The sequence below is a fragment of the Miniopterus natalensis genome, chromosome 3, assembly GCF_054644295.1.
Source record: "Miniopterus natalensis isolate mMinNat1 chromosome 3, mMinNat1.hap1, whole genome shotgun sequence".
Taxonomy (NCBI): domain Eukaryota; kingdom Metazoa; phylum Chordata; class Mammalia; order Chiroptera; family Miniopteridae; genus Miniopterus; species Miniopterus natalensis.
The window spans coordinates 24,714,242-24,730,704 of NC_142083.1; the positions used below are offsets into that span (position 1 = coordinate 24,714,242).

At 44.7% G+C, this 16,463-nt stretch overlaps 1 protein-coding gene across 2 annotated transcripts in view; it reads right to left on the reverse strand.

The window, feature by feature from the left end:
• Window positions 1-2,751: 2,751 nt before the first annotated feature.
• Window positions 2,752-16,463, reverse strand: part of TENT4A (terminal nucleotidyltransferase 4A) — a 43,687-nt gene continuing 29,975 nt past the window's right edge. The window contains exons 6-13 of one of the 2 annotated variants that reach the window (XM_087815355.1): window positions 15,423-15,551; window positions 12,390-12,603; window positions 10,059-10,185; window positions 8,868-8,968; window positions 8,042-8,214; window positions 7,452-7,610; window positions 5,842-6,006; window positions 2,752-5,015 (exon numbers count right to left, since the gene is read on the reverse strand). In XM_087815355.1, coding sequence (XP_087671481.1) covers window positions 4,824-5,015; window positions 5,842-6,006; window positions 7,452-7,610; window positions 8,042-8,214; window positions 8,868-8,968; window positions 10,059-10,185; window positions 12,390-12,603; window positions 15,423-15,551 — 1,260 coding nt within the window. In that variant the 3' untranslated portion in view covers window positions 2,752-4,823. Of the gene's footprint in view, window positions 5,019-5,841; window positions 6,007-7,451; window positions 7,611-8,041; window positions 8,215-8,867; window positions 8,969-10,058; window positions 10,186-12,389; window positions 12,604-15,422; window positions 15,552-16,463 lie in introns of both variants that reach the window. The other variant, XM_087815354.1, reaches the window with a different exon arrangement.

Consider the following 16,463-nt stretch of genomic DNA (forward strand, 5'->3'; position numbering starts at 1 on the left):
GTGTGACCACCCCCCTCATTTCCAATAAGCTGGAAATTCAGGGCATGGAGAGAGGGAGACCAGCCAAAAACACATCCCAGCAGCTCTTTGTTCTGCTCCCAGGACAGAGTGCAGCAACATTTAGACCTGACCACGTGGTGTCACCTCCAACCAGTGAGTCCTGCCTCATCAACGGGCCAAGCACTGTGGACCTCACCCATCACAGTGTCTCCTGAAAAGCAGCAGGGGATGCTGGCCAGGCTGGGAGACCCCGGAGGAAGGAGGCAGGCTCTGCCCATCTCCAAAGTCTCTCTTCTGAGGCCACTCTCCCCACCCCCTCATCAGTCTTTAGTTGTTTCATGAAATGCAAGAGAACAGAAGAGGCACTATAGGAAAGAGTGGCGCAGTTACATGCACGTGATGGCAAGGTAAAACGTATCCCTTCTGGTGAAGCATCCCAGAAACATGAACAATGGTGGCTTACAGCAAGGGCTCTCACACCTGGCCACCTGGGAGAATCACGGGGTCTTGAAGTTCCCTGGATGCAGCTCTGTCTACACCAGTGAATTCACATCTCCGGAGGTGCGGCCTGACAGCCATACCTCTTGGAGACCCACGCACAGGTATAAGAATTACTTTGTCAAGAACAATGGTGCAGCGTCGGCTCCCACTGGCCACGCACAGGAAGGAGTCAGCAAATGGTGGGTAGGGGCTGTCTTGGAGCCATGAGGTCCACCAGTCACTAGTTCCAGGGGTGCAGGAGAAATGCTCCCCGGGAAGGGGTGCCTGGAGAGGCCCAAGAATGTGGGAGCTGCTGCCCAGAGCATGGGGCCAGAACCCGTCAGAGATGCCCAGGGGCATGGGCACTGATGGGAAGCAGAGACCTGTAACTGACAGCACGGCTCAGGTCTGTCCAACCCAATAACAAAATGAGCTTTTATTTTGTAAATATCCAGGGTTTTTCTTTTTTTGTTTCATTTTTTGAGTTAATTCATTTTATTGTATTTTATATGACTATTGGCACACGACCAATCGGATATTAAAACATAAACAAGCCCTTCAGTGCAGACCATTTGAGAGGCAAGCATTCAGAGGGCAAGGGAAACCACGACTTCCACTCAGAGGGGACACGTGTCCCACCTGCAGAGAGCCACTGTGGTCTCCATGGCCCGGCCGCAGCTGTCCAGGGGTGGAAGGTGCAGGCCGGGTCTGATGAAGGCCGCACCTCTTCCCTCCCCTCCCTGGCCAGTGCTGCCCAGAGGTCAGGACCGAAGGCTGGGTGGGTGGCAGGAGGGTGTCCTGGAGAGGCGAGGATGGGGTGGCTGGGACAAGCCCAGGGCCACACAGACGAGGGACCAACAGGCCTCATTCACGAGGTGGAGTTCGAAGAGCTAGGGCTGGTTGGAGGCAGCGGCCCAGAGAAGCCTCCTTTCTCGCAGGGAAGGCAAGGCCAATGGCCAGAGGCAGTCAGGGCAACAGGAGAACGGGGGAGTCTGGACTAAGGGGGGTAAGAGCAGTTACTGGAAAAGGGCAAGGAGCACCTGAGTGCTGAGGGCACAAAGGATGTGTCCCATCTCTGCTATGACACTTACTGAATAACCTTGACCCCCCTGTGCCTGTTTACTCACCTGGAGATAGGAACTATACCTGTGCCAAGGGGTCAGGCACCCACTAATCACTTACCAACGTCAGCCCCACCTCAGAGGTGCCGTCTATAGGGTCTTGGCTAAAGCCCCCAGTGTTCCTTACCCTGCACAAGGGGCTGAGGGGCGAGCAAGGGTGAGAACCAGGGTTGGGGTCTTGCTAGGAGAATCAACTGACAGCAGGTGAGGGACTTTACCTTGGGGGGCTGTGGCATGGGCCATGTAGCTGGATGAGACAGCAGGGGAACAGCGAGGTTGGAACTGGAGGCCCGATGGCCTTAAGTGGGCGAGGAATGAGCTGAAATGACCAGATGCCGAGGTTAGGGCGTGTCTGAAGCAACCACAGCACACCTTCCAGGACCCATCTTGATGAGGACCAGCATCTTATAAACACTGACAGTACATGAAAACCCAGCCCACCAGGAAACCGCCCATTTCCTGGGCCAGGTGGTGCTATCACACCTCATTTACACACATCAGCAAAGGTCACTCCAGCCACTGCAGTCTCGGCAACACTGAGATTCCCTGCGACCTCATGGGAGCACAGAGCTGGGGAGGGGCCAGTGGTCTCCAGCAGCACCTGCTCAGAGCACCCTCGGGAACCTTCTGTGGAAGGACCTGTGTGGTGTATTCATAATACCTGCCTTCAAATTGCTGTGGATCATTCTGGAACACACACTCAAAGGGGCCCTGTAGTCTGAGACAAGTAGTTCTGTCACTCACTGGTTTGTAAGAATTTTTATACATTTCCTTATAAAGTCTACACATAAGTTACATTTCAAGATACATTTTGATTTAACAACTTAAAATGTGTCTTTTTTAAAGCGATACAAATGACCTAAGAGTAACGGAGAAGTCTAAGTACACAGTACCCCAGTATCAGCTGGTCAGAAATCACAGACACAGTATCATTCGAATGGTTTTACTGAACCCCCATCAGTGCAGCATGAGAGCAGACTCTGTTCCAGTTCCGATTCTCTCATCTGGAACCTGCAACTGCCACCAGGTTCTGAGTTTACTGAACCAATGGATGAAATAGTTTTTCATTGCCTTATTAGAAAATTCGAGGATGTGGAACTATAGAAACCACCCTTTCCCTTGAGGAAAGTTCACTTAAACACACACTACATGTTTTCCAAAGTTTATTAAAAATCAAATAGAAAAACTTTACATAAAAATATGTCAATTTTAGTCTCCACATTGTTGTCCACACACACAAAAAATCAAAACATGATATCTTTTTGTTAAACCTGTAGTGCGTGACTACAGTGGTAGCCAGGCCAATTCATTCAGTTCACCATGACAGGGTGGAGCATGGCACCTGTGCCTGCATATCGAGCTTTAAAATGGGCACCCACGGGACACTGGCCACCATCCCCGCAGTGGTGTCCTTAGTGTAGGGTTACAGTCAATATTGCTAATACGTAGAGATTAGTACAGACCTACATATCAGTTTTTATAAATATTTCTTTATCAATAGGTTCACAATTTAAATATCTTTAAATATTTTTGATAGCTTTCGATCATTAAGAACTGCAGACAAAATGTGCTACTCTATTCTGGAATGCCTCCTAGAGAACCTGCAGTCACAGCTGGCAGCTCTCAACAACAATGTGGGCCAGTCCTGCTTAAAAACGAAACAGACCATAGACATTTTAAAGCTTGTCCTTGCCAGGTGTCCATCACTTTCAGATATCACTCTGCGTATCAATCAGGTGTCATGGTAATAAGTTTCTCCTCTCAACATTCTCCACTAGTGGACTCAAAGGCAAACCTCCCTGTAGTGTTCAGCAGGGCTACTAGCCCATGTTAGAAATGGGAAGTCAGGTGACCTATGAGATGCAGCTACCTCCCAGGACAACTGTGGTGCTCCAAAAACTCAGGGTTAGGCGGGATGGATATATTCTTGTTCAAAAAAAGGTAACAAAGACAGTGGTTGTCATGGCAGAATACACTTGCATAGTATACCGGTATGCTTCTCAAGTCGGGCGACAGCCGCTCCCAGCCCCAACACCGGGCTGTGCTCTCCTGTAATACATTAGGAATACTCCCCACGGCACACTGAGCAGCTGAAGCGCTCCTCACATATTTGCTCTTAACAGAACGAATGCATACTGCTACAGATTCCTCAATGGAATCAACATAATCCCTTTCTCCACATTCCTAAAACTGGGCACCATTGTCCGTAATGATCTTCACCAGACCCATCATTACAGGCTATGTGACTAAAACTGACTGAAGCATGTAGTTCCCTTTTTTTTTAAGATTTTATAATGTGACAGACAACCTCTTCTCTCCTTAGAAAGTTATACTTCTGGCACTTTAAATGCTGGATTTGTTGTCTAGTTTAAAAGAACCAAAAACCAAAACATTAAAACTCCATGGTCAGAGAGAGACGACAGGCTGGACGGCAGAGCCGGCAGGCAGCTGGTCAGAAGACTTGGGGGCCAAACCCCTTCAGAAAACCAGGGGGCAACTCGGCTCCTTCATCACAAATTGAGAGGCCTCCCCTCTGACCCAAGGAATAAAAATAAACCCAAGCCCCTCACTCATAGTGTTTGCAACCACGCTCATCAGACAACCAGCCGACTTGATGAACCCAACTTAGAAAATGTAACTGGGGAAAGGACCTAAGCTTGTTTAAAAAAACTCCCTCCTCCATTAAATATAACTTATGTGAAAATATGAAATTAAATAAAAAATATCTTGAGTTATTGCACAAATAATAAGTTTTCAATATTTACATAGAAAAACAGTTCTGAAACTTGAAACGAAATGCGAGGGCAGTAAAACAATGGCGACTCCCGTCCTATTCGTCGCGGAAGAACCAAGGACAGGGCTGATCGCTGGAGCTCTGACAAACGTAAAAGAAATACTCAACCTCAAAGGAACAGGCACGGCTACCGAAAAACAAATGCCACAGCCAGCTTCACCCCTGCAGCTCCAGGTCCAGGCCTGCTTCTGGAAGGATCCTGGGAAGGCAGAAAACAGCGTCCACACGGATAAGGCTTCACAGATGAGCACAAGGAGCTGTACTTTAAGATGGACGTGACCACCACACAAGGAACATGCAGAGTGCTCAGCGGCGGGCATTCGCGGGGCCCGGCCGATGTGCTGGATGCTGGTCTCAGTTCCCGCCAGGCGCCGAGGCCACCCGGCTCAGTCTCGGAGGGTGGGGCCAGGGGGCACCGCTGGGAGCCACTATCTGCTGAGGCTGACGGGCAGGCTGTCCCTCGTGTGCGCGTGTTTTTTTCTCCTCCAGCCAGCACGGTTATACTGGTGGTGCCCCCGGTTGCCCACTGGGGGCCGCACGCCTCCAGTGCCCACGGAGCTGTAGCCACCACCCTGGCTGTGGTTGTGAGAGCCTTTCATGGCCAGCTTCATGCCGCTGTGCTGCTGAAGAGATAGAGACACAGCAGTGACGGAGGGTGGCCTGGGAACAGCAGGCGGCCGCTGGGAGATCCCCCCCCCGGCCTGGGAGCAGTGAGCCTGTGCAACAGGGGAGCTGACTGCAGTGACGGAGGTGGAGCACAGTAAGCACAGCAAACACACCGGCCTCAGACACTGCGCCTTGTTCCTGCTGGAAGATGCCAGTCCCAGCTCTGCAAACACCTGGGCGCTTCAAGAGCGCAGGAAGTCTGTAATGGCCTGTTTTCCTACTACACCACTGCTTCTAATGTGTGGGATCTGCACTCAGATTAGTCACAGAGAAACGGGGAAACGCATTCGCAGGGACCTAGAAAGCAAATGAACTTCGGGCCCTGCCAGCCCACCTCCCCCTCTGCCAGGCGCCCAGGCCATGCCCTGGTGGGAGTTCACGTGGGATGAAAGCACTGCCAGGGGCCACAGCTGTATTTGTTCTAGATTCTACTGCTTGCTTCTTGAAAACCAAAGTTTTTAGCACATAAATTGATAAATGGGAAAACAAAACATTCTTCACATCAAACCTTATTTCAAACTTTAGTTTTATGCTAACAAGTTCAACAGACGAATTAAGAGAAATATATGTGGAAAAGAATTAAACTATATTAAATTTTAAAATAATTTCTTAACACTTTGTTACAAGGGGAAGCAAACATGAAGCTGAATGATCAGAAAACAAATTCCCCTTTGAAAAGCCTCTGTGGAATTCTCTCTTTGGTGGAGGAAGCTATGAACACTGCCTATCATGAACCTGGTGTGGTGGGTGCCAGGGGCCTGGGTCGGATAGGAGACCTACCTTATGATACAGATGAGGGCTGGAGAGCGGGTTGGGAGATGCGGATGGAATGGCTGGGGAAGACATGTGGTGCACTGCCTTCAGTGCCGAAGTTCCTTCAACACCAACTTGTCTACAAGGAACGGGAGCCACCCCCAGGGTCGGCGGAGGTATAGTAAACCTGGTCTAGGGAAAGAACCACCAGAGACACCTGTAAGGCACGGGTCTGACACAGGTCAACCATCCCAGTCCCAGGGCTGAGCACCGAAAAAGCTGCCATTTGCAAAAAGGCTCATGACTCTGGTTTATGTTTGACTAGAACCTCACCAGATTTTGTTCCGAATCAGAAACATTTTGTTTCGAAATAGCAATTACAATATGAAGTATGCCCAGTGACAAAAGTCAGAAAGTTTCAATATTCACTAAGACCAAACAATAATTCGAAGACTTCAGGCATCAAAGTAACTGTCCCTCGAATCTCTGGAAAGAGCCCACAGTAGTGACGGCCCACAGCCGGTGCCAAGGCAGGTGGTCCCTGCCCCTCCTCCATAGTTTGTCGGCTGCTCCTATTTCTGCATCACCACCCTGTCACAGCCCAGAGTGCTGGCGTGAATCCCTCTCCCTAGACTTTCCAAAACTGCACTGCTCACATCCTGCAGTCCTCTGCCCCACAGACCTCTGGAGAGTGACCGCGACCCTCCTTGCATGTATCTATGAAGCTTTACACTGAATTATAACCCACACTGTAGAAACTGTTTTTACTTTTAAAGTAAATTAATGTGATAGGTTTTTTACATATACATATTCAACTGATTTATAATTGGGAAGTAGATACAAAATTCAGTATTTCTGAAATTGTCTTTCAGACTTCTAATTTTGTCTAAATTTAAAAAAAAGAGAACATATTCTAATAGAAAAAGCCCTATAAATACTGCCTATGTGAAAAAGTAAAAATAATTTGAAAAAGCCAAAGTTGCTATTAAACTTGATAAAAGACACTGATTCTCAGAGGCAACAGGGACAAATGTCCGTTTCTGCCTGGGGAAAGCATTAAAGTCCTCTCTTCAACACAACCCTAGGACATTGGTCTCACACTGTGTATCAATGTAATTTGCAGAACGATGGTCAATCTGGACCTTGTCAAAAGCCATTTCGGTATTCAAGAACCAAGTCCCCTCACCACAAACACTGTGTATGATGAACCTCGACAATACTGTCTTAAAGAATCACAGGACTGGCTGGGCGTGGCTCAGCGGTTGAGCGTTGACCTAGGATCCAGGCGATCGGGGTTCGATTCCCGGTCAGGGACATGCCCGGGTTGCAGGCTTGATCCCCAGTCGGGGGCGTGCAGGAGGCAGCCAATCAATGACTCTTTCATCACTGATGTTTCTCTCTCTCTCTCCCTCTCCTTTCCTCTCTCTGAAATCAATAAAGATATATTTAAAAAAAAAAAAAAAGAATCACAGGAACTACATTCTATGGGATCCACAATTGACAGAATTTCCTACAAGATAGGAATGTACCTTCCAAAGACTTTTAAAGTTTTTTCCCTAAATCAAAATGTCAGCCCCTCCTACATGGTTCCCAAAGGCCCACTGGTTCCCAGTGGATGGACACCAGTGGCCACGTACCTGAGTGTTAGTTGTCATGACCAATGTTCTGGGAGTAGTGGACTGAGGTTTGCCACTCGGCATGGGCAAGGCGGTGGGCAAGCTGGCCAGCAGAGGACTGGGCGCTTGCAGACTGAACTGGTAAACGCTGGGCGTTGTGCAGGGCGGTGTGTCGGAATCCTGTGAGCAAAGAGAACGGGGGGTGGGTTTGTACAGAGGTGCATGACTTCTTAAGGTCACGAAAGAAGCGTGTGCAGTGTGCTTGCTATGCAAGGTTGCTAGAACCCGTCCATCACTGCTGCTCAACAACAGGCAGCCCAAAGCTGCTCACATTTCCTTCATTTCAAAGCTGAAGAAAAATGTAAAGGAAATGTAGAAGGGACACCTAGACATAAATGTTTTATTTCCAAATAAGTTTTTAAAAAACTATTCAAGGAAGTCCACTGTGATTCTACTGTCAGTGGCATTATTGTTCATAAGGGGCCATGTGGGCCACTGAGACAGGCTCACAGCAAAGTGGAAACCCTTGCTGCAGACCTGTGGTGGTTTCATACACACACACAGCTAAGGACATTTTCCACAAACACAGACCACCCAGCAGACACACTCACAATGTCACTTCCAGAAAGTGAAGACACAGAAGAAGCAGAGGAGCCTGAGGAGAGAAGCTGGGGGCTGGGCAGAGACAAGGTCAAGTGCTGGCTGTAGGGTGGCTCCGGATCTCGGCGTTGGGGCTGCTCCCCATCACACGTGCTTATTCGCTCTTTTATCTTAATTCTATTGTCTGTGGAAGGAAAAACAACAGAGGTGATCCACTTTCTAGGTGTGCAGATATACGGACGTTATGGGACAGCCACCAGCCACAGGTGTGACTGAGCCTTAAGATGATGCTAATGAGACCGACAAATTGAATTTCTTATTTAAAAATTTTATGTTTCAGTTACTGGAAAACATTTAAATATACTTGAAACAATTTGCATATGTAAATAGTTTTCAACTTCACATTTTATGAAATCTAAATACAGATTAACCATTTCTGGTGGAAGTTTAGCATCTTAGCTGTAAAGTGCTACATGTATAACTACATACTGGATTCCAGGTCTTGTATAAAGAAGACTGCAAAATATCTCATTAATTTTTTAGACTGATTACATTTTGAAATGATAATTTGAATACTAAATTGAATAAATCATATTATCAAAATTAATTTCACCTGTTTCTTTTCACATTTTTAAGGGAGTTCCTAGAAACCTTAAAATTCCATGTGGCACACATTATATTCTACTGAATGGTGCTGGCCTAAGTCTTATAGTTTTAAATTAAACTCTTAGAGAAAAACTAGGTATTTTCCTTAGTGTGAACAATCCCCATGAAAGGACAAAGGGATACTCCTGCACAAGTGGTCAGAAGGTGCAAGGCGACCCGACAGTCTCTCACCAAGGTCAGGAGCTGGGTGGACCTTGCTGCCCCACTTCTCCTTGATCCACCTCCGGTAGTCAATCACTTCCTGAGTTACTTTGACAATTCTTCCTAAAGTACTGCAAAGGACAGGGAGGGAAATCAACACAGAGCAACAGGACTGTGAAGCCATGAAGCCTTTTCAGTAGCTACTTATACTTTTAACAATATATTGCTTTGCTAAGCAAAATACAGGAAAAAAAGCTAAAATAATTTTTAAAACTATATATGACTTCTGATGTTTCAGCCCAAACGTACTTTGATATCACAGTAAAAGTGGATTCATTTATGTAGAAGTCTTTGAACCTAAAATGATCTAAAAAAGACTATTTAAACCCAATGCCAAAGTAGGGAAGTCCACCCTCCCCACCCGCCGTGATCATGAAGGTCTGACATTCCCACTTCCCACTGTACAGCGAGAACGGAGAGACAGTGCACCCTTCGTGGAACCCAAAGCACTGCCTGAAAACACTGAGTGGAGAGAGGCCACAAAACCCATGACAGCTCTACCACCACCAGTGTGAGGCCTCCAAAGCTACTTATTCCACATCCTGCCCAAGAAACAGAGCCAATGGCACTGTTTCAACTACCACTTGCAACAATCACACTATTATTCTTCCACTCCCTGCTCTTACCTCTCTCTCTTCATCCCCCAATCCCACCATCTCCACCACCACAGCATAATCTGAGGTCAGAAATAAGTACTTCTCACTAGCAATGAAAGTGTACACTGCAAGTGTTCCAGAATGCAGAATGATGGACAACTGTGCCTAAGAGAGAAGGGGTGGGGCCTGCAGACTCAGATATACATTCGTGTAGAGCTGACTATCCAACATTTCAAAGACTGCCTCGAGAAAAAGCATCATGTCCCGAAGTTTTAAATGCCAAGAATCACCTACCCAAAACAAAATATTCGGGGGGGGGGGGGGGGGGGGCTAGCTCCTCAAATAAGAAATTTTCAATTCTTAACCTCAGATGAATCAAATACAGCTATTCTGAATTCCTAAAGGTCTTCTTTTACTGTTATTTTTAAGTTTTACTAAAATCTAATGGCACATCCATTAGTGAACTTCATGGAAGCAAATGAGAGAGGCAAGGGGCGCCAGCTTTGCAGAGGTTAATGAGAGTGCAACTACCATGCCCTACAGAGGTGCCGATGACTGCTGTTACCTTTCAGAATCTCTGTTCGGGTAGGACCGCGCCAGTGGTGACACCGCGTGACTGAGAACAATGTAGGCGTAGTCAAAAACCTGCTTCACCTGCATGGCCCCATAGGAGCTTCGGCCAACGTCATTTCCTGAAACAGAAAGGCAGCTGTGAGACTCTACCACACATCTGGGCCACTATCCAGGTGGTTTTATCTTCTCATACAAGGTTATTGTGAATCGGGCACTCACCACTCAAACATGTCCAGACCCCAAGAGCAAAGCCAAACCAGGCATCTGCAAACACACCTGTTAATCGCCACCCACATCTCCCGGTGTTCGCGGGCTGAGGGGCCTGACATGCATCATCAGATCAGGGTCTACCTCCATGAACGGAGACGTCAATTCACAGAAATGGAGTGAGTTTATGAGAGTCAAATAACTTCCCTGGTGGCCAAAAGCACAAGGAAGCCAAAGCAGCAACCTGAATGTGGCTGCCGTCTCGCTGACAGAGCACCCACTGCAGCAGGCAGTTAACCTGAGCCCAACACCAGTTCAGTCGGCACCAATGGGACCCGCAGAGCAAATCCTCTGGGATAGAATGTCTCAGATCTGAACTGCGGGTGTTGGGCAGCAAATCAAATGAAGCCGCCACTGAAGTAACCAAGCAAGCCACAGTCAAGGAGCTTGACTTTAATTTTAATTTACATGAAACTTCTTCACGAGTCAGGTAACGAAGGATTTTTTTTTAGAAACTGTATTCTAAGTATTGGAATATTACCTTTTCCAGATTTAATTACATACTATAACCTAGTGATAGGGTGGGGTTTTTGTTTTTCAAGTACATTTTGGTAAACACTGAAGACAATGGAAATGTCTCCAATTAAACGTATTAACACAGACAGACAGATGATGAAAACCTGTCATAGCATGCTGCTGGGAAAACCACTACTGAAAGGCCTAACTCATGGCATTCACAACAAGAGAAAACAACAGTCAGTATGTTTTGTTTGAAAAGATTTTTAAGAAATAAATTTCATACCCCAAAAGCTATAAAACAAATTAAATATGATATTAAAAATATATAGATTCTTTTTCTGTATCTTTTTTCTTTTGTAAACTTTTATTTAAAAATGGCTTTATAAAAAGGCTTTTATAACACCCCCCCCAAAAAAAAAAAAAAATATATATATATATATATATATATATATATATAGAGAGAGAGAGAGAGAGAGAGAGAGAGAGAGAGAGAGAGAGAATATAAATAAAAAATACCAAATCTAGATGCAAGTGACAAACTGGGAGAAAAAAAGTACAGCATGTAGCCCAGCAGGCATGGCTCAACGGTTGAGCCTCGATCTAGGATCCAGGAGACTGCTGTTTGATTCCCAGTCAGGGCACATGCCCAGGTTGCTGGCTTGATCCCAAGTGGGGGATGTGCCTAGAGCTGAAATCTCTACCACCTTTTCTGTCACCTGGCAGTGTACCTGGAGCTGACATCTCCACCACCTTTTCTGTCACTGACTTTATCACCAACAGTAAAAACAGTGTCTTACCTTATACATGCTCAATAAACATTTGTGGAATTGATTAAAAAAACAATGTGCTTAACCTCACTATCATTAAAGAAGTATAAACTATAAATGAAAATTTATATTGCATGGTTTTACCAGATTGGCAGAAACTTAAGACTGTCATCCATGGTTGGGAATATAAGCACCCTTAAATACAATAAACATGAGAAAACTGGAAAGCTGGAGACCTGCCTTGGGTTCTTTAAGGTGGCAATCCTTGTTACGGAACACACCCTACACACATTAAAAAAAGGGGTCTTGGATATACTTTTAAGTAAAAACGAAGTGGAAAACCTGTTTGTATTATCTGATTTCATTTAATTAATAAAGCTGCAATAATCAATGTTAATGTCCATGTAGGGAAAAAAATGGGAGAAATACACATCAAAATGGGAGGGGATTATGGCATACTTTGCTTTTCTCTATTACACACCTCTGGAAATGAAATGATTTATGATAAATATGTAATAGCTTTGTAATAAAAAAATAAACTTTTTTCTTAATTCTCACCTTCTACATTTTTTCTGATTGACTACAGAATGTAAACAAAATTGCAACTTTGCAATAAGTAATTAGAAGCATTAAACAAGGAATTGTAAATTGTCACTATTAACTGTTAGGACAGTAGGAGTATGCTTCAGGTCCATTGAACTGCCTGTGGCTCGCAGGGCCTGAGGATCCTCCACCACCGCCTGCACCACCACTACTACCACAACACTGGTGCACTAGGGAAGGGATGCTCCCACATCACTTGTGGTGAATGCAGAGCGAGGCACCCTTACCAGGCAGCAGGGGGTCCTCAATGCACAGCATTGATGGTCTGTACCCACTGGTCATGGCTTTCATGATCTCTTCTTTGGCAATATAGGCACCTCCTTCTTTTATTCTAATACCAGTTTTCAAGTAATTAAAATTTCTTCCATAGAGTTCAAAAAATTCTACAAGAAGCATTCCAAGGTTTTCATCAGCTCTCCGGGCATCAATTCTTGGATGCAACTGTAAAAGCAAGGGATTCAAGTCATTTCTAAAGAAGACTGCATGCGATGAAGGCTGCTACCTAGTGGTCTCTTCTACGAACCGCCCTCAGCAGCACTAACTCACACACCAGCATTGGGATGCTCAGAGCAGCTGTGAAAGGCCCTAACAGCCTGGAGAGCCTTTCCCAGTAAAGAGTTCAAAAGAAAGAAAACCTTCTGCCTGAACGTTTTTATTATATTTTAATTCTTTGAAATTGGTAAGCTATACAGCAGCTTCCTACACACACAGACATCTGATTAACCATAAGTTCCCAACTACTGATAGTAAGCAGGCCATATTCTGCACAATTTAGTCATCTAGATCAGCAATTTTCAACAGATGTGCTGCAGAATTTTTAAAACATGCAATACCTGACTATTTAGTCAGGGGCACCGACCTCTTTTCCCTCAAACTGTCAAATAAAAACATGTCAACAGCCAATACAACAACAGCTATCCAGTATGAATGAGTCAAAATTACACCTATCTTTTTTGGTCAGATTGGCAAAAAATATATTTTTTCGTGTTGCAGAATTTTAGTAGTTAGTTTATATGTACCATGAGATGCAAAAGTTTGAAAATCACTGATCTAGATAGTGGAAGTAATTTTACAGACTCTAATCTTAATTCCATTGTTCCAAAATACAACCAAAAGGGGGCAGTATTAGACTGAAGAGTATTACAGAAAACCAGAATGTGAAAGGATTAATTTTAACTATGTATAAGTAATTAGTATTGTATCATAATATTTATAGCAAACTTGTCATAGAGATTAGTGTTAGTCTCAGTTCAGTGCCACAATTTCTTTAAGTGGGTAATGGACTTCTTTTGAACTTAAGCTTCTGTCTACTGAAACCCTCCTGAGTCACCGATTTAAGAGATCAAATCTGAGCAATGCAGGCCTGTGCTGCCCATGAGGATAGCCATGAGCCACATGTGGCTATTTATATTTAAATAAATTAAGACAAATAAAAAATTCCATTTGTCGGTCTTAGTAGCCATGTGGCCAGTGCTCAGTAGGCATCTGTGGCCCACTGGCCCATGGCTATCTTGCTGCACTGTACAGACTGGGAACACAACCAGCTGCAGAGTTACAATGACAGCACATGAAAGTAAGAGTCCTGATAGAAACACAGTTTACAACACAGACCTCCATGAGGAATACTAAAAGTACTTTTAGGGTTTAGAACTTAGACTTCTAGGGATTTGCATGTTCCAAAGACACAAGTGTAGCATTCTTATTTTTTCTACCTTACTCCCTTCCTTACTCCTTGCCTTGTAGTCAAAATCAAATACCCAAGAACTACCCAGGGCAAGGTTGGGTCTTCTTATCTCAATTAGCCATGAAATGAATTCAGATGCTTTGAGGCAGGAGGGGCAAGACACTAAGGAATGTGGAGGAGACAAAGGCAATCCCACCCATGCTAGGCAAGGCTCCTGGGGTCACAGGGGCGCTACAAGGATCCCATGGGGTAATTCAACAAAAGGCACTTAGCCCAGTGCAATGTAAGTAAGGAGTTGTCATTATTACAAGGCTACTAAAATAATTCCTACCAGGAATACATGAGAAAATAAGTTAAGAAGAGAAGGTTGTGTTTACTTCAAATCATGTCCAAAAACTAGGGAAGCGTGACTGTAAAGGCAGCATTGTGAAGGTGAGAGTGAAGACAAGGCAACAGGATTAAAACTGTAAGGAAACACATGGGATTCCATTTTCCCCATTCTTAAAGCATCTCTGCACAGACAGGCCAAGGAAGTCAAAATAATTGAAGGCACTGTAACCAGGAGTTGTACTGACCACTAGCAATATTCCTGATAATGAGAAAATGACCAAATTCTGGACATAAAACCCTCACTAAGCACAATCCCAAATACAAAATTAATAATAAAACCTGGAAGAAAAGTGTTGTACAGCTAAAATACATAGGCAAGATTTTGTAAAGCACAGAATCCTTCATTCAAGAAAATATAAATGAGATAATGTTTCAATTAACTTAGAGACTATTTTATAAAAAATAATTATGAGTATAGTGTATCAGTACACCATAGCATTTAACACTTAGGCAGGTTTTCCACTGACAGACTTTCCCATGATACTCAACAAGATAAGGGCAATATTGAAGGTTTGCCAATCTGGGAAAAAAAAAAAGCCTCTTTCAATATTTTTTACCATATATGGTATCAAACTTTTTTCTGAGATTCTAACACCAAGAAAAATTTGTTTTTTTAATTGTCTATCAAGGTATTAAAGTTTTTTAAATGTAAAGGTATTTCCCTGCCTGGTAGGGCATGGCTCAGCAGTTGAGTATCAACCTAGAATCCAGGAGATCAAGGTTCAATTCCTGGTCAGGGCACATGCCCGGGTTGCGGGCTCCATCCCCAGTTGGGGGCGTGCAGGAGGCAGCCGATCAATGACTCTCTCATCATTGATGTTTCAACTCTCTCTCTCCCTCTCCCTTCCTCTCTCTGAAATCAATAAAAATATATTTAATAAATAAGTAAATAAATGATAAATAAAAATACAGGTGTTTTTGAGTTTAGATGGACATACATTCAACTGACAACCAGATAAGCCCTCCCTCCTCTAACAGTTAAATCAGCTACAAAATAAGCTATAAAGAAACAATAGAAAAGAAGTATCTATCAAAATAGGGTTTTACTAAAAACTATAAGTCAATCTCTTCTAAACCAAAACAGAGTAGTGAAGGGAGAGAAGGGACAGCTGGGACCCACACAGCAACTGGTCAGAACACCCACAGAGGAAGAATCTGCTTCCTACTGGAGAGAAGGCACACTCACCTGTAGAAAGCTAATGGCCATTAAAATCAGGCTGTACGAGCTAATTCCACCGGTAAAAACTTCATTCAGGTCCCTCTGCAGGAGGAACTGTTTCAATACTAAAATCAAGTAAGGCAGCAATGAATATTTCTGTAAATTCCAAAAGAAAAATATTTACTGGTTAGTTCATATACCTTTGAAGACTTCTCGCAGCAAATTCTACATGGTAGAAAAGAAACCTTCCTGCATCCTCCTGCCCCTTGGAAAGATCGAGGCTAATCAATGCTCATTTAAGATCCCACTGGGGAGCTCCTCCCAGGTTACCAAGTGGGACACCCTGCACAAAGAGAAACTCAAGGGATAAATGAGGGCATTCCTTCAAATACTTCCCAGGGCTTGCTGCCAGGTGGAGGGCTGTGCAGGTGAAGGGAGGGATGTGACAGTGAGCGAGGGAAGGGCCTGGAACCAATGTTAGAACCTCCAACACTCAGAGGCACTCAGAGAAAAGCAAGGGGTGGAGGAGGACAATTCATGAGTTAGGGGACAACAGCAGGATGAATAGCCAGTCTGAGGAGAGAGCAGGGTGAAGGTAAGTAACAAGGAAATGCAGACGTGAGAAGAGGTGGGGGACAGCGGAAACTTCTGTTGTTTCCATGTCTGCTGGGGTAGAAATGAGCCTTCAGAGAAGACGTGATGTAGAGGAAAAGGAAAACAGAAAGAGCAAGGTCCCTGACTGTGGGAAAAGGCAGTACCCAGACTACAGGTGATAGGGTGGCCTCTATCAAGGATGTCACCACTTCCACTGTAACAGAAGGAAAGACCATCTGTTTAACTGGTCAGAGTCCAAAATCGGTCCCCTCAATAAACAAATCTGCTCTGCCATCCTCATGCTCGAGATCAAGTAAGTAAATCTAAAGTGCATCCTGATGCATTCACCGTCCAGTGGGCCCCTGGACTCGATTGCAAATCAGGCACACAGAGCTAGAGGGATGGTCATTTTGTAATTACCAGAAAGAACATTTCCCAAAGCCCTCTAAAACAATATTCAAGTTTATGAAATGA